This window comes from Hevea brasiliensis, chromosome 14 (genome assembly GCF_030052815.1).
Source record: "Hevea brasiliensis isolate MT/VB/25A 57/8 chromosome 14, ASM3005281v1, whole genome shotgun sequence".
Classification (NCBI taxonomy): Eukaryota; Viridiplantae; Streptophyta; class Magnoliopsida; order Malpighiales; family Euphorbiaceae; genus Hevea; species Hevea brasiliensis.
In genome coordinates this window covers 85,798,096-85,821,955 of record NC_079506.1, presented here as the reverse complement: position 1 = coordinate 85,821,955, position 23,860 = coordinate 85,798,096, and the positions used below count along the sequence as shown (strand labels likewise).

At 31.5% G+C, this 23,860-nt stretch overlaps 2 protein-coding genes, 1 long non-coding RNA gene and 2 pseudogenes across 5 annotated transcripts; 4 read left to right on the top strand and 1 right to left on the bottom strand.

Annotated features, from left to right (window-relative positions):
• Positions 1-502: 502 nt before the first annotated feature.
• LOC110650876 (probable beta-1,4-xylosyltransferase IRX10) lies at positions 503-1,585 on the bottom strand (annotated as a pseudogene).
• A 281-nt stretch (positions 1,586-1,866) lies between these two features.
• On the top strand, positions 1,867-4,567 carry LOC110650875 (transcription factor bHLH115-like). Of its 2 annotated transcripts, XM_021806017.2 has the most exons (6): positions 1,867-2,154; positions 2,443-2,529; positions 3,649-3,726; positions 3,852-4,014; positions 4,129-4,194; positions 4,286-4,567. In XM_021806017.2, exons 1-6 carry the CDS (start codon positions 2,081-2,083, stop codon positions 4,325-4,327), a joined length of 510 nt encoding a protein of 169 aa, XP_021661709.2. In that variant the 5' UTR covers positions 1,867-2,080; the 3' UTR covers positions 4,328-4,567. The 2 variants fall into 2 exon arrangements, with proteins under 2 accessions (XP_021661709.2, XP_021661708.2); XM_021806016.2 differs by having other exon boundaries at positions 4,129-4,567.
• A 321-nt stretch (positions 4,568-4,888) lies between these two features.
• Positions 4,889-8,177, top strand: LOC110650874 (PRA1 family protein A3). Its single transcript, XM_058133653.1, has 7 exons — positions 4,889-5,417; positions 5,607-5,647; positions 5,737-5,815; positions 7,385-7,471; positions 7,553-7,641; positions 7,752-7,823; positions 7,914-8,177. The coding sequence occupies exons 1-7, from the start codon at positions 5,260-5,262 to the stop codon at positions 8,015-8,017; spliced, it is 630 nt and encodes a 209-aa protein (XP_057989636.1). The 5' UTR covers positions 4,889-5,259; the 3' UTR covers positions 8,018-8,177.
• A 4,009-nt stretch (positions 8,178-12,186) lies between these two features.
• LOC110633515 (ABC transporter G family member 1-like) lies at positions 12,187-17,778 on the top strand (annotated as a pseudogene).
• A 1,650-nt stretch (positions 17,779-19,428) lies between these two features.
• Positions 19,429-22,695, top strand: LOC110633514 (uncharacterized). 2 transcript variants are annotated; one of them, XR_009143089.1, is made up of 3 exons: positions 19,429-19,535; positions 19,600-19,639; positions 19,758-22,695. It is a non-coding gene; the product is annotated as an uncharacterized LOC110633514 (long non-coding RNA). The 2 variants fall into 2 exon arrangements; XR_009143090.1 differs by having other exon boundaries at positions 19,440-19,639.
• Positions 22,696-23,860: the final 1,165 nt, after the last annotated feature.

The following is a 23,860-nucleotide window of genomic DNA, read 5'->3' as shown; positions in this document are numbered from 1 at the left end:
ATTAATGAATTATCTCTCAAATTAATTTGAATTTATAATTAAATTAGATAAAAAAAATTAATTAAATATAATTCAATTGATTCAGTAATTACACTGCTAAACTAATGGGAGTCAATTGATTTGAATGGTTTAATTATTTAATAGAATTTTTTTTTTTTAATAAACACTGAATTTAAAATCTCATAAAAAAGAATTTAAATTAAAATAATTGTTAGTTTAATAATTATGTATTTTATATTTTAATATATTTATTTTTTTAATATATACTTATTATTTTATAAATATTAAAAAAATATACATTTTTAAATAGTTTTATACATTATCTTATTTGAATATTTTTATATAAAATTTGAAAATATTATTAAAATTTATTAAATATAACATAATAAATATTAAAATTTTATTTTAAATAATTAAAATTTAATTAATTATATTTATTTATATTAATAAGTATTATATTTAATTAATTTATATATTTAATTATTTTTCAATGACTTATTGATTTGAATAATTGCCTCACTTCAACCTCGGATTTAATAACGCTGATAGAAACTACAACGCGATATTGCAAGGAGACAAATTATAAAATGGGCTCGAACCCATTTTCTCTGCGTGTCCAATGGTGTGCCGCTAAAGCCGAAGTTGATACAGATATACGGCTCTGGTGTTTCATTCCATAGTAAATGCCGACTCGCCGCCACACCCAATCTCCTCTTTCCTCGCGCGCATCATCTTTGCACGTGCGACCAGCACACCTTTACTCCTTCAAGATCAAGCCCACCAACGGCAAGTCCTCGGACGGTCAGTAATCACCACCGGCATTCACCCAAACGCGATGCTTCTCCTATCCCCGAGATATCGACTCCGTATTCGAACAAGAACAAACAAACTCGCTATTCGCAACTGTATCCATAAAATGTCCTCGTCGGACGGCTCATTTTCCATAAAAAAATCAGAAGCGCCTCTCAAGTCGTTGATAGGGCCGACCCTTTAACCCCATTGTGTTTTACAAAACCTCGATACCTCACCGTTCTGTTCGCCGGCGCTTGCGTCGCGTGAGCATTTGCTAGCGGAGGCAACGTTATGTCTTGTGCGGGACAAACTTACGGTCCGGTGTAGGGAAGCAAGAGATCTGCACCGAATTCTTCTTCAACTCGATGAGATTTCGGTCCGATTCGTAGCCTAGACCTGCAAACAAAACATAGAAATGATCGGCACCGAGAGTGCGATTCCAGTGGGGGAACTCCATTCGAAGTTCTCTAATTACGCGCGCAAATGAGCGTGTGGAGAGATCGGAGGGGAAAGGCACGAAGAAGAGGTGAGCTTCTTCTGGGTCTTGGGTTGCAAAGGGGCTGTTTTGAAGAGAAGAGAAGAAAAGAAATTCAACTGGAGAGGTGAAGGAGAAGGGCTTGGGAGGGGTGTACATGTAAATTCTGAAAGATTCAAGCATTTTCTGATAATTTTGGAAGAATATGGTGGGCGAGAGGTATAGTAAAGCGGAACCAGTGATGGATTTAGAATGAACATACAGTGATGAAGTGAAGCTAGTGAAGCAGAGAAAGAAAGAGAAGTAATTGATAGCCATTTTCTCACTGAATCAAAAAGCCTAAACGGTATAATCTTTGAACTCTCCTCTGAAACGGGACGGAAAGTTTCAGATTTTGATTTGACGTTGAAGACGACGCCCACAAGGTCAAACTCAAAGCAGACCTCAAGGCCTAACCGTTCTCGGACAAGAAAAACAGTTAAAGACATCCACGGGCCATCTCCCACGAGCCGGTTTAAGTGGGACCCAACAGCCCCACCTGTGATCCCAAATAGAATAAAGATGTACACGTGGAGAGACTTCTTTTGTGACACGTGTGCGGCTCACGTGGAAGCACAATTGGTTTTTGCCTGGCTGTTGCAAAAAGCAGAGAGGGGGGCGAATTCAGGGAGCTTCAGCCATGGAAAGAGATCAAGAGACTCTTGTCTTAATCTACGGTTCATACGTTTGAAGGTGACATAAACTACACTCGCTGCTTTAGTTTCTGGTCTGAAGGGTCATAGCTTTTAAGAGTTTCGGGGTTCATGCATTGCCATGGAAGAGGTTCAATCCAGTGGGTGCAGTTGGTCATCTTCTCAGATCATAATTGATAAGAAAGAATTAAGCTGGTAGTTTATCTCATCTTGTTTACAATCGCAGACTCTTGATAAGTATCTGATTGATTAATATTATAGTTTCATTTCAGTTCTAGCATGCAAATTTTGAGTTTTTTGCTCTTGTAATTCTTGTCTCTCCAATTTTGAGTTTTCTGGGTAGATTGTAACTATTGCATTTGTTTAAAGGTTTATCTTAATTCCAAGGCTCTGTTATTTGCCATAGAACTTGTATTTGTTCTGTTGCAGTAATTGAATTCTTGATTATGGTCTTATTAGCTTCTACTTATTTACTTCTTGCAGGGGGAGCCAAAGTTGTGAACTTGATGTTGAAGTGGATGTTCTGCAAAATGGCATGGATTCTGTTAAAGATTTATGCAGTAAGAAAAGGTAGCTTGTTTTATTATGTGTTTCACTGATCTGTCGAACTATGTGAATTTGGCAAAGCTGCAATAAGTTCAGTCATCTTTCTTATAGTGTTATATAAAGCTTATCTTCAGAAAGATTCATTTCAGGCCTTAGATAAAGTCTATCCACTTGGTCTATAAATTTCGAATGCAGCAAATCACCCATGAGTAAATTCAGCTATTTAGCATGTTGATGCAAAATGCTGAAAATTTAGACATTCCAGTAATGGTGCTAAAATGGGGGAAACAAAGGGGGGAAATAAGAAAAAAAAATGGAGCTCTAGAGAATTCTTGGAAGAGATGCAGAAATTTTGACATTTATAACACTTTATATGTTAATCGTTCTGTTAATGGATCTGGTGAAAGAATTATAGAGATCTTTTTATGAATTAATGATGTGCATAATTTTGGCTATAACTCTGTCAGGTATGAATTATCCTCAGCAGCAAATATGAATTCAGTTTCTCAAAAAATGATGATTTTCTTAGATTTCTTCCTTGAATATCAAGAAAATAATTTGAATGTGCAGATTGAATTATACCTTTTTGTTGCAATTTGTGTAGAATAGACTTCACGCCATGGAAGAGGATTAGTTTACCTTTGAAGTCATACATTATTGATAAGAGAAACACCCGCAATAGCCCCTGTTTCAATGTATGCCCTGGTTGCATAGTGGTAATTTAGCTTCATATCATTTAAGGAAACTCGCATAAATATTGGTAGAGTTGCGTGTCCAACTCTGTATTAAGTTGCTTGCAACCTATAGGATAGTAAATCCCACACATCTTTATCACATCAATGGTGATTACAAGTACTGAAGATGGGTTCTTCTGCCACCTTTTTCACACTAGAAGGATGAAATCCAACTGGCATGGAGGCGGAGCTATTATAATGAATTTATTTTTATCTTCTTTGAAGTCTAATCTAAATTGATGTGCAATTCCTGTCTTTACTGCAAGTCCAGTGCATCATTCTAAATTCTTTTGCTAGAATTCATTAATTTCTCTGGTTCACACAACCCATGGATATCAAAACTTGAGATGATTAGCAGAAAATTTCTAATATCATGCATATGCTTAATAAATGTACTATTATTTGACAGAGCTCGCTTAGAATCTTCTTCTGGACTAGGGACCAAGGCTTGCCGTGAGAAGATGCGACGAGATATGCTGAATGAGAGGCATGATCCTTAATTCTTTATACGTTCTAAATGTTTATCAGCTGCTGACGCCCTCTACAAGTGTAATCTATTCAAACAAAATTGTTTCTTTACTTTTTCCTCTTTTTTTCATTCGTTGTTCTCAGGTTCACAGAATTGTATTCTATTTTGGAGCCTGGGATATCTCAAAACTCCAACCAAGTTGCTATCCTGAGACATGCAACACATCATCTAAACCACCTACGACTTGAAGCAAAGGAACTCAAAGACAAAAACAAGTTACTCCAGGAGACAATGAACAGCCTTAAGGTGACCATTTTCTTCTATTTCTTACCCTTCACATTATATTGCTTCTTTGCATTCTTTTGTGTTTTGTCTTGATTGGATGCTTCTGTTACTGATGAAAAAAGACATTGAGTGCAGGAGGAAAAGATGGAGTTGCAGGAAGAGAAGCTGATACTAAGAGCACACAAAAAAAGAATGGAACAGGTGGTTGAGCATTTCCTTTGCTCTGCAATTTGCTTTCCATGTGACATCTAACAGCAATCCTCTCATGTTCTCCTTGAATCATATGCCACAGATATGCCAGTGGATGTCTCCTGCTTCTGTTGACACTTCTTAAGACCATATCCTCAGGTCTCCAGTAGCAGAAGTATCTCTCTCAGTTTTCCTCTCTGACCTGGTTCTTTATCGTATATGCGCAATTCGGAAGTTACATAGCCAATAAACGAGTACAAAAGTTGCTTAATTTGAACCAATCCGAAACTGTGACCTACTTTGAAATGTAAATCAGCTAGATAAGTTCTTGAGACTTGAATACGGAACATTCCCTTTCATTCATATGCTTCATTTTCATGATAAATCCATCAAGAATGTGGGAAGGAAGGTGGCGTGTTAGAATATTTTAATTTGGCCTGATTGATTTTAGGCCAACCAGCGCTACACCTAGGGGCTTCTGCAAAGAGTGGTTGGAGTCTTTCTAATGAATACTACAAAATTCTAACTGAACCATCACAAGCAAATAAAGCATGATAAAATTCAATAAGATTAAACTGGTTCCTGCTTTTGCTGGGATCATTGGGCAGCAGCTTCATTTTACGCTTTCCAAACTGGGAAAGCGAGCAACCCAATCAAAAATTTTCAACGGTTACATTGACTAAAATAAATTTGAATCGAGATTAAAATTAGAATCCAAAGACCTATGCGGTTCGATTTAGAGCCCGGTTCCATGGACCGGTTCTGGACGGTGTAACTGGTTTTCACGCTACTCACGCCCGCTCTAGAGGTTAGCGGTTCGAACGCCACAATTTTTTTTTGTCTGTATTACTAGAAAAATCAGCTGCAAAACAGGGCACGGTTTCTTAACAGAACAGAAAATCCAGAAGGTTCTTCTTGGTCGGCCAGCGATTGCAGCGTTTAGACGTATTCTGATGCAGACAATTTGCCCGATAAAGCTTGAAAATTTGAGGATTTTGTTTTTTGATTTCTCGGTTTTTTGGTTTCCTATCTACGGATCTGATAAGCTATAGTATTGTTTAGATTGAGAAAAGAGAGATGGATTGGGGAACTGTAACAGCAGAAGATCTAATCGGTGCTTTGAGGGAAGTAGATTGGTCTATGCCTCCTCGTTCTGTCAATGAATTCTTCTCCAAATTTACCATCCCTAGATCCTATCTCAAGTGGAACAGCCGCCTCAAGTGCAATCTCTACTAGTAAATACCCTCTCTTTTCTACCCATTTTGCTTTTTTAAGGAAAAAAAAATAGAAATTACCCTGAATTTTGTGCTATTTTTCTTTTTCCCTTCTATATGTTTTGCTATATAATGTATAAGGAATTTCTTTTTGAATTGAAGTTCCCTTTTTATAATATTTGCTGGATTTGAGTTTTTTTTTTTTGGCAGCTACAGGACCAACTACTTCATTTTGATAGTGTTTGTTCTTGGTAAGCAAAGGAAGCACAGCTACTAGTTAATTAAATTTTAATTAAATTTTAATATTTGGGTACGAATTTGTATTGTATTTTGGTTTCAGGGGTTGCATGTCTCACAAGGCCGATGGCTATTCTTGCTGCTGTTTTGACAGCTTTAAGCATTGCGTTTCTTAATGATAGGTATGCTAGTTCATTATGTGAATCTTCGGTTGTTTGTGGTGATTTGCTGTTCTAATGCTTCAATTGCATTGTTTCCGTCTGTCTGATTTCAAATTGGGTAACTGAATAGCTAATAAACTCATCCCACTCTTTGTTTTTGATTTCTATAATGACTAGTAGTCCTAAAATTTGTTGTATCTTGCATGAAAGCGTGGTAAACATTTATGTTACTCATATGTAGAATTGTGGATTTCCCTTTGAAGGTAGGTTGAATTTAGGTATAACTTCATGTTATATGACTGAAATTGATTTTGCTCTTGCATGTCAAAAGAACCAAAGACATGGGCTTTAGAAACACCTTAGTTGTTACTGTTGTATCGTAGAACTTATATTCATGTGTAATTTGCAAGGATTAAGGGCCTGTTTGGATTAACTGTTGAATACCGATGATAGCTGATGATAGCTGTTTTATATTAAGTGTTTGGTAAAATTATATTTAGCTGTTGCTGTTAATATGTGAAATGACTAATAAGGGTATATATCATATAATTTATTTTATTATTTAAATAAATATAAAATTATAAATTTATTACATTATATTATTTATTTTATTATTAAATTAAATATATAATTATTAAATTAATATATTATATTATTTAAATAAATATATAATTATTAATCTTTTATATTATATCATTTATTTTATTATTGAAATAAGAAAATAATTATTTTTTTAAGATAATTAAATAATTTTAAAAATATAGATAAAATAATAAAATAATTATTATTGTTAATAGAAAAATTTATAATTAATTTTAAGTTTTTGGATATAAATAAATATTTTATATTTTATGTTATTAATAAAAAATATTTTAACAAAGTTGAAATATGTTAATTAAAATGTTAAAATTACAAATAAAAAAATAAAAATATTAATAATATTAATTTTCAAGTTAAATAAAAAAGGATAATATGGTCAAAATAAAAAATAAAACCAGATCAGCTATCAGCTGATGAGAAACAGCTCTAAAAATAGAGCTGATACAAACTGCAGCTGATGGGTATCATATCAGTTGCCCATCAGCTATCAGCTCTATTTTTTTAAGCTTACCAAACACCACAATTTACCTGTTTGGGTGTCTATCAGCTATCAGCTGCTCCCAACAGGTAAACCAAACACCCCCTAAGTCATTTAAGACTCATGCTTAAAGTTGATGTAGAAGCTTGGGCATTTTTGCCAAGTAGTTATTAGAAAGGTGGTCACTCAATGAGCACTAGGTTGGTTTGTTTAGTTTCATAACATTGTTTGTCTACTTTCTGGCTTGTAATCTAGCTTAGAAACAAACATAGGCCATCTTACTTGCAGTCAAGAAATTACATTTTCAGTGATAAAGAGAAGCACGGAGAAAACAACTCAACAAGTATATTATTTGGAGCTATGTATTACTTAAATCAGATGTCTCATTTCATAATGCTGCTTTTGTTAAGGCGATCAAGGGATATGCACAAGTGTTTAGCTTGTTTTTAAGATATGCAGTGGATAAAATATCTGTTTCCTCTATTTCTTGGTGCTGAAATTTTGTTTTGCAGTTTTGCGGCTACTTTCAGTGAAAAGGTAACAAGAACAGTAAGAAAGTTCTCTCCACACTTGGCAGCAAAGATGAGGCCTCCTCACATGTTAGTTGATGCCCAGTTGGCTTTCTATGTTTGTTTCTGAATTGGATAGAAATTGTGCTTACTACACTTGTAATTTTACAGGCCTGTTATTCGTGGCCGTCCTTCATCCAAAAAATCAGTATACATCTGTGGCAAACCTCGTGGGGTGTTTGTGTTCTTATTCTCAGCTGGTAGTTAAATTTCTCTAGTCTTTTGTCATAATCAGTAGTTAACTACTGGACTTTAATGGGCTGTAATTATACTATGAATTTTGCCTGATCAAATGATTTTCTTTTCTCAGTCAGTTTTATTCTGTGGTTCACTTCTGGCACTCTGATGTTTGTTTTATGGGCATTTGGCATCAGCCTCCTTGGTAAATTTTTTATTTCCTGTATATAGTAATTTGAATAATTCCTCATAAAAATTTTCAGTTTTAATGTGGTCAGCATATTGTTGCTTGCAGTTACTGTTCTTCATGCAAGTGTCAGAACGCCTAATCTGAAGGCACGCCTCAACACATTCCGGGAAGAATTTCGTGCTGTGTGGCGTAATTATAGCGAGCTTTGACTGGTTATAAAGTTAAAAGGTACCACTGTATTAGGATGTGTGCAGTCGTGATTCGCACCTTGAATTTCAGTTATGCTGCAAGTATTCTTTGTAAATATAAACAAATTGTTAACTCTTTTGAACGGAGATGATTAAAAAAATTCTATATTTCTGCTTGGCATTTTTTTTTGGGTTCCGTGTGTGCGCCCTTCTTGGTTCTGAAGTTTGCACCCTGCCTTCCGCATATCAAGATCTTTTTCTTAAATTGCTTTGATGTTTTGCCGATATTTACCTGGAGTTCAAAAGTGAAAGAACGAACAGCCATTTTATTATTCATTTTATTTCTTATTGTTATTATTTTGTTTGTTTATATCATTTGAATCCATATCATAAGGTGTGGCGAAATTTTGTCACCTATCGCAACCCTCCTCCTTTGATGTACGTGGTGTTGCTTGCCTCAGAAAGTGCTTGATGTAGTTTGTCTGGACAAGCTTCTTGAAAGGCTATGGTTTAAGCTGGCCTTGCGGGGTTGAGGGATCTTAAACAAAAGCTGAGATCTTACACTGAACTTTTTGAAAGGCTTTTGTTTCTTAGTTTTTGTAGACACGTGAGGATTAGGTCATCTAGATAGAACTCACTTTAAAACAATGGCACTTATAAAGAGAGGGTGTCCAAAAATTTATTAAGCTCTTATCAAGCTTGTCCCTCAACAATGTAGGTTCGCTGTCCCTTAGCAATGTAAGATTTAACGCCCAAGTAATTGTTTTACTAAAATGTAGAAATGATACTTAAAAAAAAATATATAAACAAAATTGAATCAAATTGAACTGATTAATTTCAATCTTTTTAGTTGATGATTTGGTTCTTGATTACCTTCAAGTTTCGGTAAACTGATCTTTCATTGTTCCCAAATTTCAATCAAATACCCATCAATCCAAACATGCACAAAAAGAAAAATTAATTCACAATGATGCAAGAATTTTCAATTAATTACATCAACTTATTAAAATAAATTGCATATTAAGCCAAAAATTTCAATCTGCAATGCTCATCGCAAAAACAATTTCATTGCTTAGTTTTTATTCTAAGAATCAACGAATCATAAGAAACCATCAAAATCCAATAATTGGGTTTTGGTCTCCTCTCCACTTGGATTCTACTGCAGCTTTAATTTCTTTCTCTGCAACTTTATTTTTCCCGCGGCCACAATTTCTCATCTTATAAACTGTTCTTTCCTCTGCGTGTTTGATGGTGTAGGCACCTTTTTCCTTGCTGGAGTCTCCTGGATCTCTCACATTTTGGACCATGCTAGCTGCCTTCTTCATCAAATCGATCTTGGTCTTAATCTATATACATCATCTTTATACCTTTATGGTTTACAGAATGAAAAAAATCCATCAATAAATGACGAATCCCATTATACAGATGATAGGACAGGGCTAAGGCAGTAATATGGACGGAGATTAGGATGAGCTTTGATGAAAAAAAGAAGATTTGGTAGAAATTCTCATAGGTGAAGCAAATCAAACCTATTTTCAGACAGAAGATTTAAAAACAAAACTATAGGGTTTAGGAAAGCCCCGGAGATTCTATGGGAATTGGGAAACGTCCAAGTAAGTTGTGGCTTAAAAATAGGAAGATGAGGAGATAACGGGCGAAGGATGTTCATAAAATTTAGTTTTTATATTTTTAAAAGTGAAAAATTTAGTTTTGAGATTTTTTTCAATATATAAATTAGTCATGTAGTTTTAAAATCAAATACTTTAATTTTTGATATTTTAATAAACCTACAAATTAGTCTCTAGTCTTAAAATTATGATTAATTGATATATATATATATATATATATATATATATATATATATATATATATATATATATATATATATAATTAAAATAATAATGACATAAATATAATTTAATAAAATTATAAGGACTTATTTATACATAAATATAACATTTATGTATAATTTGTAAAATATATGAATAATTTTATAATTAATCAAAATTTGTAAAGATTTTAAAGTAATTAATTTATATTTTAATAATTTAAATTTAAAATTTTTAATTTAATGAGACTCATATTTTAAAAATATAAGACTAAATGATTAATAAAACAAAACTTCAGAAACTAAATTGACAATAGAATAAAATTTCAAAAATTAAATTGTTTTTAGATTAAAAATAAAAATAATGATATTTTGATTATTTTTCTAAAATTAATGAAAATTTAATAAAATTCTACAGCAGAAAATGAGTTATTACAAATATCAAAGATTAAATTGCTTAGTTCTAAAAAATATAAAAATTAAATTATAAATTTTATTAAATTTCATAAAATAAGTTATAATTAAAAAAAAAAGTATGGGTGTGAAGACCACGGCATGGATTTTTAATGGCTTCACCCCTACTCTATTCTACATTCTCTTGTCCATTTTGGAGAGATAAAGGCAGTGACTTGACTCATCCTTTTCAATCAATTCATCTACCTACTTAATCTATTGAAGACTTCCCATATATTCCACAAACATTTTTCTAGATGGTACTAAACATTCAAGAGCTTGATGGGGTAGAAATTAGGTTGCAAAATCACATTTCAAATTTAAATGAAATTCAAAGTCTATGGGTTGCTGAAATTGCTATCTAAATCCAAGCTTCAAGGAGGTTTCACTCAAGAAGACCAATTATATTCATTAATGAATATAATGTTTGGAGTATCACTTTCCCTTGTGAGATTGTTTTGTCTCTTTTCGGTTTTACTCTCAGTATTAGTATAATGATTAAATATTGTTTCTATTTAGGAATGCAATGGGAGGCGGCGACTAGTTGTTTAATGATTCATCTAATTCAATGCCATCTCGGATTTAGTGTTATGTACTTACGGGGTTAGGTTAAATCGAGAAAATCAATTGGTGATCTCGAACCTTGAATCTAAGAGAATTATGACTATCATACTCAAATTTTTTTTTTTTTTTACAAAAAAAAAATCTTCAGAAAAACAGCAAAGAATGTACAAATACACAGTAATTATTGAGTGCTTCTATCAAGACAAGTACGGCCATGAAGACAAAGGCATGGATTCATTTCCAAAGAATGAAAGACACAGTGAATTGACTTGCTCAATTCAATCAATTCATCTCCCTTTTTAATCCATTGAAGCCTACGTATATATTCAAAAGTTATCTTGCTAAAATTTTATGGCTGTGTTTTTGAAATTATTAAGATTTAAATTTATGTTTTAAATAAAAATTTGTAAAATTTTAATATTAAATGCAATTACCTTATCATTTGATATTTATACATATTCTAATAAATAATTTTTAAAACTCATTCATACACCTACCCATTAGGCCAATTTTCTACACCATTTCTTGGGTGGGTTGGTTTGGGTTGAAACCCATCCCACCCATCAAGCAGTAGGAGAAAAAAAATATTAATAATTAAAAAAAAAAACAAATTACTCACTAAATAGACTTACGATTGGTTAATCTCTCTAATCTCCAACCTAAAAAAAATTGTACAAATTAATTTGTTAATTTTATATTTTTTTTATTCGAAACACATTATTTTATTTCTCTGTCTAAATTTAAGTAATTCTTATTTACACGAAATTATATATATCAAACCAATCAATAATTATTATTTTAGCTAAAATTATAATAAGTTTCACTTAAAAATGTATTATAGATAATTTTTTATTAATTAAATATTTATACACTTAAGTGTAAGTAAGAAATTTCTTTTTTTTAGCTATTGTATGATGTTAGTATTGTTTGCTATTATCAAAATTATATTGTCTGATTTTTTATTTATTTTAAAATAATAAAAATAATAATCAAATCCTTATTTATTTTAAAATAAATTATTTAAATGTAAATTTTTTAAAAATAAAATCGAATAAAGCTATTTTTTATTAAATATATTAACTATTTATCAATCACTTTTAAATATTTTAATTAAATATATATAAAATATTAAATACATATAAACATATATTAAACTAATTTCATAAATTAAGTTAAATATTCTCTAAATCATTTTAAAGTAAATAAGGGTCTGATTGACGGTTCTTGTTTAATCAATACTTAAATGACAGCTAAATTTTTTTAAGGGTCAAAATGGGTATTTTACCTTAAAAATTCCTTTATAAATACTGGCTCTTTTTCGTAGACATTGCTCGCAGCACTAACGGTCTCTCTTTTTCTCGCACTTCAGCAGAAAAAATACACCATGGATTCGTTGAATGGTGACCAAGAAAGTATGACTGCATTAGAAGTGGAAACCATGAATCCACTGCAGCCAACCACTAGAAGAGGCGAAGGAGGAGCCGGCGGCGATGGCTGTGGTGTCAGTGATGGTGTTTTCTTGACATGGGAGGACTTGTGGGTGACTGTTTCGAATGGGAGAAAAGGTAGCAAATCCATCCTGCAGGGCGTAACTGGTTATGCCCAACCTGGTGAGCTGTTGGCTATAATGGGCCCTTCCGGTTGTGGCAAGTCTACCCTTCTTGATGCGTTAGCAGGTACGAACTTTTTGCGCTTTAAAATAAAATATAATTTCATTTTCTTGTTTATAAAAAAATCTAATTCTTTTGTAATATTTATATTTAAATAACATGAATTCTGATTAATCCCATTTATGTTTTCCTTAAAATTTTTCTTAACAAAGGTAATAAAGAATTATAACAAATAGTTTTAGCTTTTTTTTTTTTTTTTTAATTTCTAAATTATAGTATTAAATTTAAAACAATGCCACATGATCACAATAATAAAAAAAAAATTGATAAAAATATATGAAAAGGGTTCTATAGTTCATAAATTCATGTTTAAAAAGTTTTATGTTATATAAATTCAAATTCTTGAATAGTATAATTATAGGAACTAAAATTTAGAGATAATGAGTGAAATTTATTTAATAAATTATAAATTTATTAAATTACTATTACAAGTGAAATAACATAATTTATATATTCGATAATCACATATATATTAGCATATATAATATATATGAAACTAAATTTTTGTTATAATTATATTTTATTAACATTTTTTTGGAGGATCAGAATGTTCATTCTAATATTTATTACGTATGAAAGCATATATATATATATATATATATATATATATATATATATATATTATAAATTATTTAATGCATGATTATTAATAGTAAAATTGTTTTTAAAGTTAAAAATTTTAAAAATTTAATTTTAATTAAAATTATATATATAAAAAAATACTACTGTAAGTATTTGCATAAATTTCTTTTGTTGAAAATATAGATAAAAAATTTAGAGCTTCATAATTTTTTTTATACAATTCTTTTTTACTTAATTGATTTCAATTCGAGATTTACATGCTTGAAGATAATTTAAAGATAATTCAAAAGATTAAGATTAATACGCATAATATTATAGCCATTCAATAGAGTTGCCACAGAATAATTTAAGATCCCAACATCATATGATCTGAAAAAATGTGATTTTAATATTATTAAATTAATTTTTTTAACTAATTATAGTATATTAAAACCCTCACTTTTCAATCATTCACTTAGTTTATATATATATATATATATATATATATATATATATATATATATATATATATATATATATATATATATTTTATCAATAACTTTTAACGTTATGTGTTGCAGGGAGACTGAGTTTAAATACGAAGGAAACGGGAGATATTCTAATCAATGGTCATAAACAAAGATTGGCTTATGGCACATTGGTAATAAAAATTAAAAATAAAGATATAATGATGTTGCATTGTTAGAATTTGAAAATTATAATTTTTAATATTGAAATCAATTAGATTCTCCCTTTGAAAATTATAATTTTGTAAGAATTTAATTTAATTAATTTTTTTTTATCTTCTTCTATTGTTACTTTGTTTTTAGTTTATTTTGTTTTTCTCACCATTATACCATATCTTATTGTTAGGGGGAACTTTTTACTTAAACCTAATTTATAGACCTAAGACATAATTTGTGAGATGCATATATTTAATAGACGAATTCTACTATATATTTTGTGTATTGAGTCAATGGTTGTAAAAATTATATTATACCCTTGTTATTCTATGAAGGATTAATACATGGAATGACAAATCAATCATAGGATAACAACTAGACGAAAAAAAAAAATTAATTTTTTAAAAAGTTAACACATAAGAAAATGACTGTTTTATGGATCCACCATTACTAATTTGTTATTATAACATTAGTTTGTTATTCCATATAGACTATCTTAAATGAAGTCACAGTGATATCATATAATTATTTAGTTGATACACCAAATCTAGATAAAAAAAAAAAAGAGGCTATTATTAGATATCGACATTGGTAAAAAAATAAGAAAAGGCAAAAACATTTATAATAAGGGAAAGTTAAACTAAAATGTCTTAAACCCTTTTATTAGAGGTAACTTCAAACTCAACACAGACTTTTATTGAATATTATCCGCACTATCCAGGTCAATAAATTCACACTTATTAATTCATTTAATTTGCTATGAACTTAGGCATATGTAACTCAAGATGAGACTTTGATCACAACATTAGCGGTCACAGAAGCAGTTTACCACTCAGCTCAGCTTCAGTTGCCAGATTCAATGTCAAAATCAGAAAAGAAGGTAAGGGCAGAAATGACCATAAGAGAAATGGGTTTACAAGATGCTATGAACACAAGAATAGGAGGCTGGGGAGCTAAAGGCCTCAGTGGTGGGCAAAAGAGGAGACTGGGCATTTGCATAGAGATCCTAACACACCCAAAACTTCTCTTCCTTGATGAACCCACAAGTGGGCTTGATGGTGCAGCTTCATATCATGTCATGAGCAGAATTGCAACTTTGAAACAGAAAGATAGGATTAGAAGAACTATCATTGCATCCATTCATCAGCCTAGCAGTGAAGTCTTTCAACTATTTAATACCCTTTGCCTTCTTTCTTCTGGTAAAGTGATATATTTTGGCCCAGCTTCTGCAGCAAATGAGGTATGTATGCTTCCAAGATTTTATATAGGTTAATTGATCAAATCTATGTAGAATTATGGGAAAGATTCAACTGAGGATCCATCTTTCTACTGTTATCCCTACAGTTTTTTGCTTTTAATGGCTTCCCTTGCCCTACTCTCCAGAACCCATCTGATCATTTTCTGAAAACCATAAACAAAGATTTTGAGAAGGTATGATATGATGTTCACTCAAAATCCTTTTTTATTTTTATTTTAGGCCATTTTTTTTAAAGAATTCAAAGTAATGACTTTGTTCTTTACACAATTAATTGACAGGATCTTGAACAAGGTAATGGTAAGGCAATGAGCACGGAGGAAGCAATTACTACCCTTATAAAGTCATACAAATCATCTATCAATTATCAACAAGTTCAAAGACTAGTTCATGAAATATGCAAACAAGTGAGCAAACAACCACAACATTTGTATAGTACGTGATAAGAAATAAAACTGGGGATATTACTTCAGCTGAGTTCAGCTCTGCTTCACAATTTTCTTTGTATCCGGTAATAGTATGGATATGAAATGAGGATTAAACATATATAAAACTAATGGGTGCAGGATTCTGGAGCACTGGAGAAGGGAAGAACTCGGGCTAGCTTCCTCACTCAGAGTCTCATCCTTACAAGAAGATCTTTTGTAAACATGTATCGAGACCTAGGCTATTACTGGCTGCGTCTAGTTATCTATGTGTCCTTGGCTATAAGTCTTGCTACTGTGTTTTCAGACATTGGATTTGGTTATAATTCAATCAATGTAAGAGAGAAAGAGTGTGTTTAGCTCAAGAATATTAAGAAAGGAAATTTGATTATATTGCAGTAAAAATATTAAGATGACATGGAAACATGCATTAACCATTAATTGTGGAATCTATTATTGCAGGACAGAGGCTCACTGCTAATGTTTATTTCTACTTTCTTAACGTTCATGACCATAGGTGGATTCCCTTCTTTTGTGGAGGACATGAAGGTACATTCATTACTACGTTAATTTTTGTTGTCTTGCATTTAAAATTTTAACATCTAATAGGACATTTTTATTGCATACGTACCTTATTAGTTTAGCCATAAACTCTTATTTGATAGAAACATGAAGGGGGAGCTCTGTCTCCCTTGTAAGTGAGAGAAAAACTCTCTCTCTTCTCAATTGTCCTTTTTCATCCGATCAGTGGCCATTCCCAACCCTTGGGGGCTGGGGATGGCTATTTTCTAGCCAGGAAGGTAGATATTTCCTCTCCTCTTCCCATATTTGGGTGTGTGTAATTTTGGAGTTCATTTGGTGTGGGTTTGCAGACCTCTTTGGTCCTTAGTTCCTCCGGCAGAAGTGGTTGCGACCAAAATCGGATTTCTTTATTTGCGGGCTTAGTTCTATTTTGCATATGATGGTATGCATTCCATCTTTTTCAGTGAAACTCCCCTATGATTGTGCTTTTTGAGTGGTCCATTGTTCTTCTTGCTGGTTATTGATGGTTCTCACCGTAGGTGGTGACGTTTTCATTCTGGCGATAGCAAACTGGTTGGGGATGTAGATCCTAACCCATTTTTTCCAGTTCTAGGGTCTTTGTTTAGTGTGTAAGGCCTTAATGTAAATTTAATAATAATTTGATCATTAAATTTTATTTCCGTTAGTAAATTGATCCTCACATTTTACTTTTATTAACAAATTGGTTCTTTAAATTTACTGTACATAGTGACCAATTTGTTAATATGTAATATAAAATGTGAGAACCAATTTGTTAATGAAAATAAAATTTAAGGACAATTAAATTGTTATTAAATTTATACCGAGAACTAACTTATGAATTTTGTTAAACTTCAAAGATCTAATTATAATTTACACAAAATTTCAAGTTCGAATCTACTATTTCGCTTTCATCCTCTAATTAAAAAAAAAAACACTATTCTTAAATGTGTTCTTCTCCTCGTAAATTCAGGTATTTGAACGAGAAAGATTAAATGGGCATTATGGAGCAGCTGCATTTGTCCTTGGGAACACATTCTCTTCCATACCATATTTGCTGCTGGTATCACTAATTCCTGGGGCTATAACTTACTACCTTCCAGGGCTTCACCGGGGATCTGGACATTTCCTATACTTCATTATCGCACTATTCTCTTGTATGATGCTGGTTGAGAGCTTGATGATGACTGTTGCAAGCATTGTACCTAATTTTCTGATGGGTATTATTACAGGATCTGGGATTCAAGCAATCATGTCTTTAGGTGGAGGACTCTTCAGGTTGCCAAATGACCTTCCAGGACCATTTTGGAAGTACCCAATGTACTATATTTCTTTCCATAGGTATGTATATCAGGGCCTGTTCAAGAATGAATTTGAAGGACTAACCTTTCCTAATAATGATCAAGCTGGACGACTGCAGGAGGGTTCATCTACCCTTAGTGGTGAAGAAATTTTGAGGATTAGATGGCAAGCGGATTTGAGTTGCTCTAAATGGGTTGATCTTGCCATTTTGTTAGGAATGGTTGTTCTTTACAAGCTTCTGTTCTTGGTTATTATCAAGACTACAGAGAAGGTAAAGCCTATGATTGCAGCTTTTGTTTCAGTGCCTCCCAAGCAAACTGCACAAGTCATGGAAAATACATCACTAAACCTTTGCATGGGGAGAGCACATATTGTATAGAGAATATAGCAATGCTTCTTGAAGAATTTGAGTTAATGATCTGTTGCAAATCTGTAGCTATTCACTAAATCAATGAATCATTGCAATACTGATCATCAATAAATTCCCTTTGTTAACTTGAAGTGGATGGATTGCACCACCTATTTTCTGTATTGATAATTCAATTTTTTTCAACTTTTTTTGGTTGGATTTTTTCTTTAAGGTTTATTAAACTTTAAATTAGTGGAACTAATATCTGGTGTTTAAATTTTTTTATTAATAAATTAAATAATTTTTTAATAAATTAATAATATTTATAAAATTAAAATTATAGAATTATTATATTAAGAATTATAATAGAATTTTTAGTATAAGTAGAATTATTATTAAAGTAATATTAAAATTTTAATTTTTATTAATTATTATAATATTAAAAATTAAAATTATTTAGAAATTTATTGACAAAATATCTCGTCGACAAGAATGATATTATGGATTAACCTTCCATTAATAAAAGCAGATTACAACGTACTGAGAGAGGTTGGTTCTGATATTATATTGATATTATATTGTAACACCCTTCTTGGAATTAAATGGTATTGTCTGCTTTACCTCACTGAATCTCACGGATTTATCCTTTGAACCCCTTCTTTGAGTGCCTAAAAGCGCACTATTTAAGTTAGAGGTTGCCACTATATAAGACCCTTTACCTTCCCCTTCCTTTCTGATGTGGGACTCAATTCATTCCTACCCCTCATTTGGACAAGGACACCAATGAGCCTTATCCCCTCCCAGAGGACCGCTCCAGCTGAGACCTTCATTTCCGCACGGGATGTTATAATATGCAACATACATAATTATTTTATTTATATGATATAATTAAATTTTAAATTTAATTACTTAAATTAAAATGCTAAAGTTTTTATTAAAATTTAATTAGTGTAATATAATATATAGATATTTGAAATGTTTTCATACTTATTATTCTATTATTTTAATAAATTCTTCCATACATTTAAATACTATAAAATTATATGATAAAATTTGTACAGATATAATGATTTCATTTTCTTGACCATTGATGAGTATGAATTTAAAATCTTCATTTATATTAATAGATTTAGTATTATATAATTAATTTGAATATACATATATATATATATATATATATATATATATATATATATATATATATATATATATATATATATATATATATATATATATATATATATATATGCACACACCCTATTTCAATTGTATTGAGACATTCAAAAAATTTATAAGTTCTCCTATCAATAACATTATTAATTAATTTATTAGAATTAAATCTCAAAATCATAAAAATTAATTAAAAATTTAATAATGCCAAAGAATAAATACTATTAACATAATAGAAATAATTTAAAAATTATAAAAATTAAAATTATACCTTTTACAGTCAATTATTGATTAAATTTAATTTTTTATGCTGTAAATTGAAAGACAAAGTTTCTTTTATAGAATATATATACTACGTGATATTAATGGAATTGAAATTAAAATAAAATTTTTATCCTTCGGCCAGGCCTACCCAGAGGGTTGACAATTCAAAACTGTTAGAAAACAAGTCCAGTTCGTGCTGGACCGAACCAAGTTCTGGTGTTGAGTTCTCAAAATCGGCCCCAAGTGCTGACTTCAAGCCCAAAATTTAGCCCATGATTTATCCTTAGCGCGTGCAACGCCTGAGGCCCTGAGCAGAAAGGAAGGAAAATTATATATATTTTGATGGAAATAAAATAGAGATATTAATTAATAGGAGGAAGAAACTAATGATGCAATGTCTCTGATGTTTGACTACATCCATGGAGGAGTCTTACAGCACCAACCTCCCTATAGCCATTTACCGGGCTCTGTTCCTGTAAGCACTCTTTTTTAAGCATTATCTATCATTGATTTTTTAATTTTCCCCCCTTTCTTTATAGGCTGTGATCAGCGAAGAAGAAAGTACCACCACCAATGAAGGTATGAGTCTTTCTTTCTTTCTTTCTTTCTTTCTTTCTGATAAAATAGTTTTTGTTTGTTGATGTAAATTAGTGTCTGATAATTTGAAAAGAAAAATTGTTTATGAACTTACATGCAGTCCCTGAAGCAAGTACGCAAACATTCCCTCCAAATAATAATGGAGGAGAGGTAGCTGCCGAGGTTATCAACATCTTGGAAGTCCAACGGATTGCCTAACTCTTGAAAATGATACGACTTGTGTGCCTAACTTACTTATTTTTGGGTTTGTTCTCTCCGGCAAAATTCTCTTTGCCGCTGCCACCATGGTTGTCAAGTATCTTTTTTTTTTTTTTTTTTGTTAAGTGAAAATTTCTGTTACTGTTGATTTCATTTCGTTGCCTGTGTGATGCATAAATGGAGAAGAAACAAAAATTTTGTTCCCCTCTTTTTTCACGCACTTAGTGAGTAACCAAACAATAGAAATTGTGTGTTTGTGCATTTTCTTGTCATTGACCTGTGTATGCCATTTTCTAAGTTTTTGGATGAGTGATAGCTGCAAATAGCTTTTGGTTGGCGTTTCTTATTGTTGGCGAAGGAATTTTTCTGGTCTACAATTTAGGATAATTTCAGCAATCACGGTTTTGTTACAATATATTATGCAATGTTAAGGAAATGGCGAATCTCTGTTTTGTGGCTGCAGGGTATATACATATTTTTTTCATGTTTAGGTTTGGAGAATGTTTGATGCTAATATGTGTTCCCAGTAAAGCTATTGTTAATATGTTAAGATGACAACAGAAATTTTAATGTTATAATTGGGAATTAAATTTCATGTAGCCAATAGATAACAGGATTTCAACCGAAAAATTCCTTAGTCCTATGTAGAAAAATATACTCTGATGATCATCGTTTCCTTAGTAATTCTGTTTTTAGCGTATTGTATGTGACACTTGGAAATCTTTTATACTTGGGCTATGGTTTTTCTTCTTGGTTTGATTTAAGATGGTGCAAAAACATTAATGTCTTTAAGTTTAATTATAGAAAGTTTGTAGAATTTGTTACTGTTAGTCTATGAAATGGCATCAGAGAATATAGGTAATTATTGGGTGCCATTTTTGGAGGTGTTTTTGGATTTTATGAACCATGATCTATCATAATCATGAAAATGTGGTCATCGGTGGCCTTAGATTCGTGATAATGATAGCTGCCGAACGTGCATGTTCTGTTTTGGGATATCCCTATTGATGATAGATTGTCTTCTTGTGGCTTTTTATTTGTTTCTTTCTGGGATTATAACTTCTAATCTTTTGAGACAAAGTTGAATAGCATGTCTTCTATGAAATGAATGCATTTAAGATGTGAATCTTGGAGTAATTGCTAGTATTAGGAATTTCAGATTTGTTCACGGGGCAAAGATATACCCTGGTAAGGATCTCAGATTTGTTTGCATGGATTCCCAGGTAATTCCCAGTGTTGCTATTGAATGCATTGTGTTTTATTTGGCATACATGCATTGTTTTCAGCTGGTGAAACTTAATAATCTCTGTGACTGTGATCAATTAATGTCCTCCTCTTTGCCAAGTCAAAATGCAAGAGGTACTTCCACAACCAACTGAAGCCCTCAAACTAACTTGTTGACTTCCAAGAGTTTGCATATTTGGAACAATAATTTATTGTTGTAATTATCGCTATTATTGACTTTTTGTCAATCATTGTGTGGAACAATAATTTATTGTTCTAATTTTCTTTTCAAAATAAGATTTCTAGTTTGAGGTAGCCGGGACTGTGTCTTGGTCATGTATGTTGTTATGTTAGGCAAATTGGTTCTCAAGCAATGTGCAAACACTGACTTGCAGATTATATGCAGAATTCATAAACACATTTGTGCACATTCACAGTCCTTTGCATTGGAGCTTTGCTTTTTTACTTCTTTAATGATTTTTTTAGCTAATGTTTGAACAGGGCAATTGCTTGGCTTGGAAACATGAAAAGTAATAGCCCAATAACATCATCTTTTTTGTGAAATTCATGAAAACTGAAACTATTGGAGGATTCTCCCATCATAGTTGGTTTTGCTTAGCATAACTATATGCTCATAGGCATTTTGGCTATAAACAAGGAATCCCATTCTTACATTTTTCCCCTTCTCAATATGTAAGCTTTACATCATCCCTAGAAGAGAGATATATCCTAGGTTTATAATCTGTTTCAGTTATCCAAATATTTTGTCTTTGTTTTAGTGATTGAGAATGCCTAATAGGTAGAGGGCATATACTGGTATACATGCATCTACTAGATGTAAGTTGATAAGACCACAAATGTTTTATCACGTGGATGGTTCAAAGAGACCACTTGAATTGGTGGCTTCACATTTTCTAGTGATAATAATTTCTCAAGTGGGCATTGGATATTTTTGATACAGTTTGAGGCTGGGGAATACTTTTTTACTGCAATAAAATAGGGTTGCTATATAATTTATTCTTCCTCAAAATAAATCCCAAAGGAAACAAAAAGAAAGATAAAATAAAATAGAGATATTACTTAATAGGACGATGAAACTAATGATGCATGACATCTTTTTATTTCATAAATCCAGATCGATCTATGGTATACCTTGTCTTGTTAATTATTTATTTGTTGATATTCAATGTGGGTATTAATGCATGTGTGGAATGGGAATGTATGAACATTTTTACTGTGAATTTGACCAGCATTGTGAGGGGCTTTTGCATAATCTTTTGTCGTAAATTTTGATGCGGCACAATTTCACATAAGTTATTGGTGATGCATAATTTGCTGCATTAATCTGCATGTTACTAATTCTTGCTCCTATTTAACATCTCATCTTGTGCAGAAGCATTTGAGCAACAACCACCAAACAATTGGGAAGGGGTATTCAGTGTGTCATCATACACAGTATACACAATAATATATTTCTGATCAGGTAACAAAGTTTGGATTTTGGCTTTTGTAAGAAATGGGAGCTTAAATGTGACCGAGGTTAGTGGTAATGCAATGTTTAAGTAATGGCATTTTGTGGGTTAAAGAGATAAATTATAGCTTTTTTAAATTGATAATTTCTTTTAAACCAGACATTGAGCTCTGACTGAATCCATATCAGCAAAGTACAGAGCTGAAAAAAAAAAAAAAAGAAACAGAAGTGGCAAGAAAATAAGCCAAAGTGAGGGTGGAATTTCTAATGAAAGAGGGGGAATCCCAGTCATGCTTCTATGAATAAAACACTACAACACAAACAATGCACAAACCCTATAATTGAAATTCAATTTTTAATTATGAAAATAAAATTTGGTTTGCTTAAAAGGCAAATTCTTGAATATAAAACTGCTAAAGCACCAAGAACACCACATGTGGTCATTCACAGGCACTGGATTAAATACCTACATGAGATGAGGGAGAGACATGAGTGAAAAAGATTCATGCACTCATTATTTTAAAGTTTTGAGTTAGATGTGGTGTCAAACTCATAAGGTTCATCTCTCCAGGTGCTTTGGGCTTCTTAGATATTTAACAATTAGTATTAGAGCTAATGATTTAGTAAGAACGAGTATGGAAATAGTGGTCGGCAATTCTCGTAGCGCTCCCAAGATAAGCATTTGATTATCTATAAATTTAGAGAACTCGATATGATGATGCAGCAATTGTTTACAAACTTAAATGAATGATATTGAATAAAATAATTTATTACAGTATAATATATGGTTTTAAATTATAGTGAATACATAAAAGGGAAAATGTGAGATATGAAACTCCTATATGATACGTATTAATCAGATATTGGTTTTGGAATATAATAAATAAATATAATTATTTAAAACATTTTAAACATTAAAGGTATAAAGAATCATAATGTCTCAAGTTTCATTGACTCTCTCTAATTATTAATTGTGAGCTTATCACTAGTGAAAATTATTTAACAGAAAATGTTATTTGTAATTCGTTAAATATTACACGATGATGGCGCTTTGATAATAATACTAATAATAATAATAATACATTAATTGGTTAAGAGCCATTGTCGAGGGTCATAAATTATAAGGAACACTTGAACTTAGCTCAATAATATTGGTTGGATGGTGAGGATATTTTATCTTTCAGATACTTGGTCAAGATTTCACTACCATCTGCCCAAGTGATGTATATTTTGCACATATATCATAATTTGTGAATGCAAAGTATATATTTAGGTTTTTCATTTTTTATTATTTTTAATTAATTAATTAA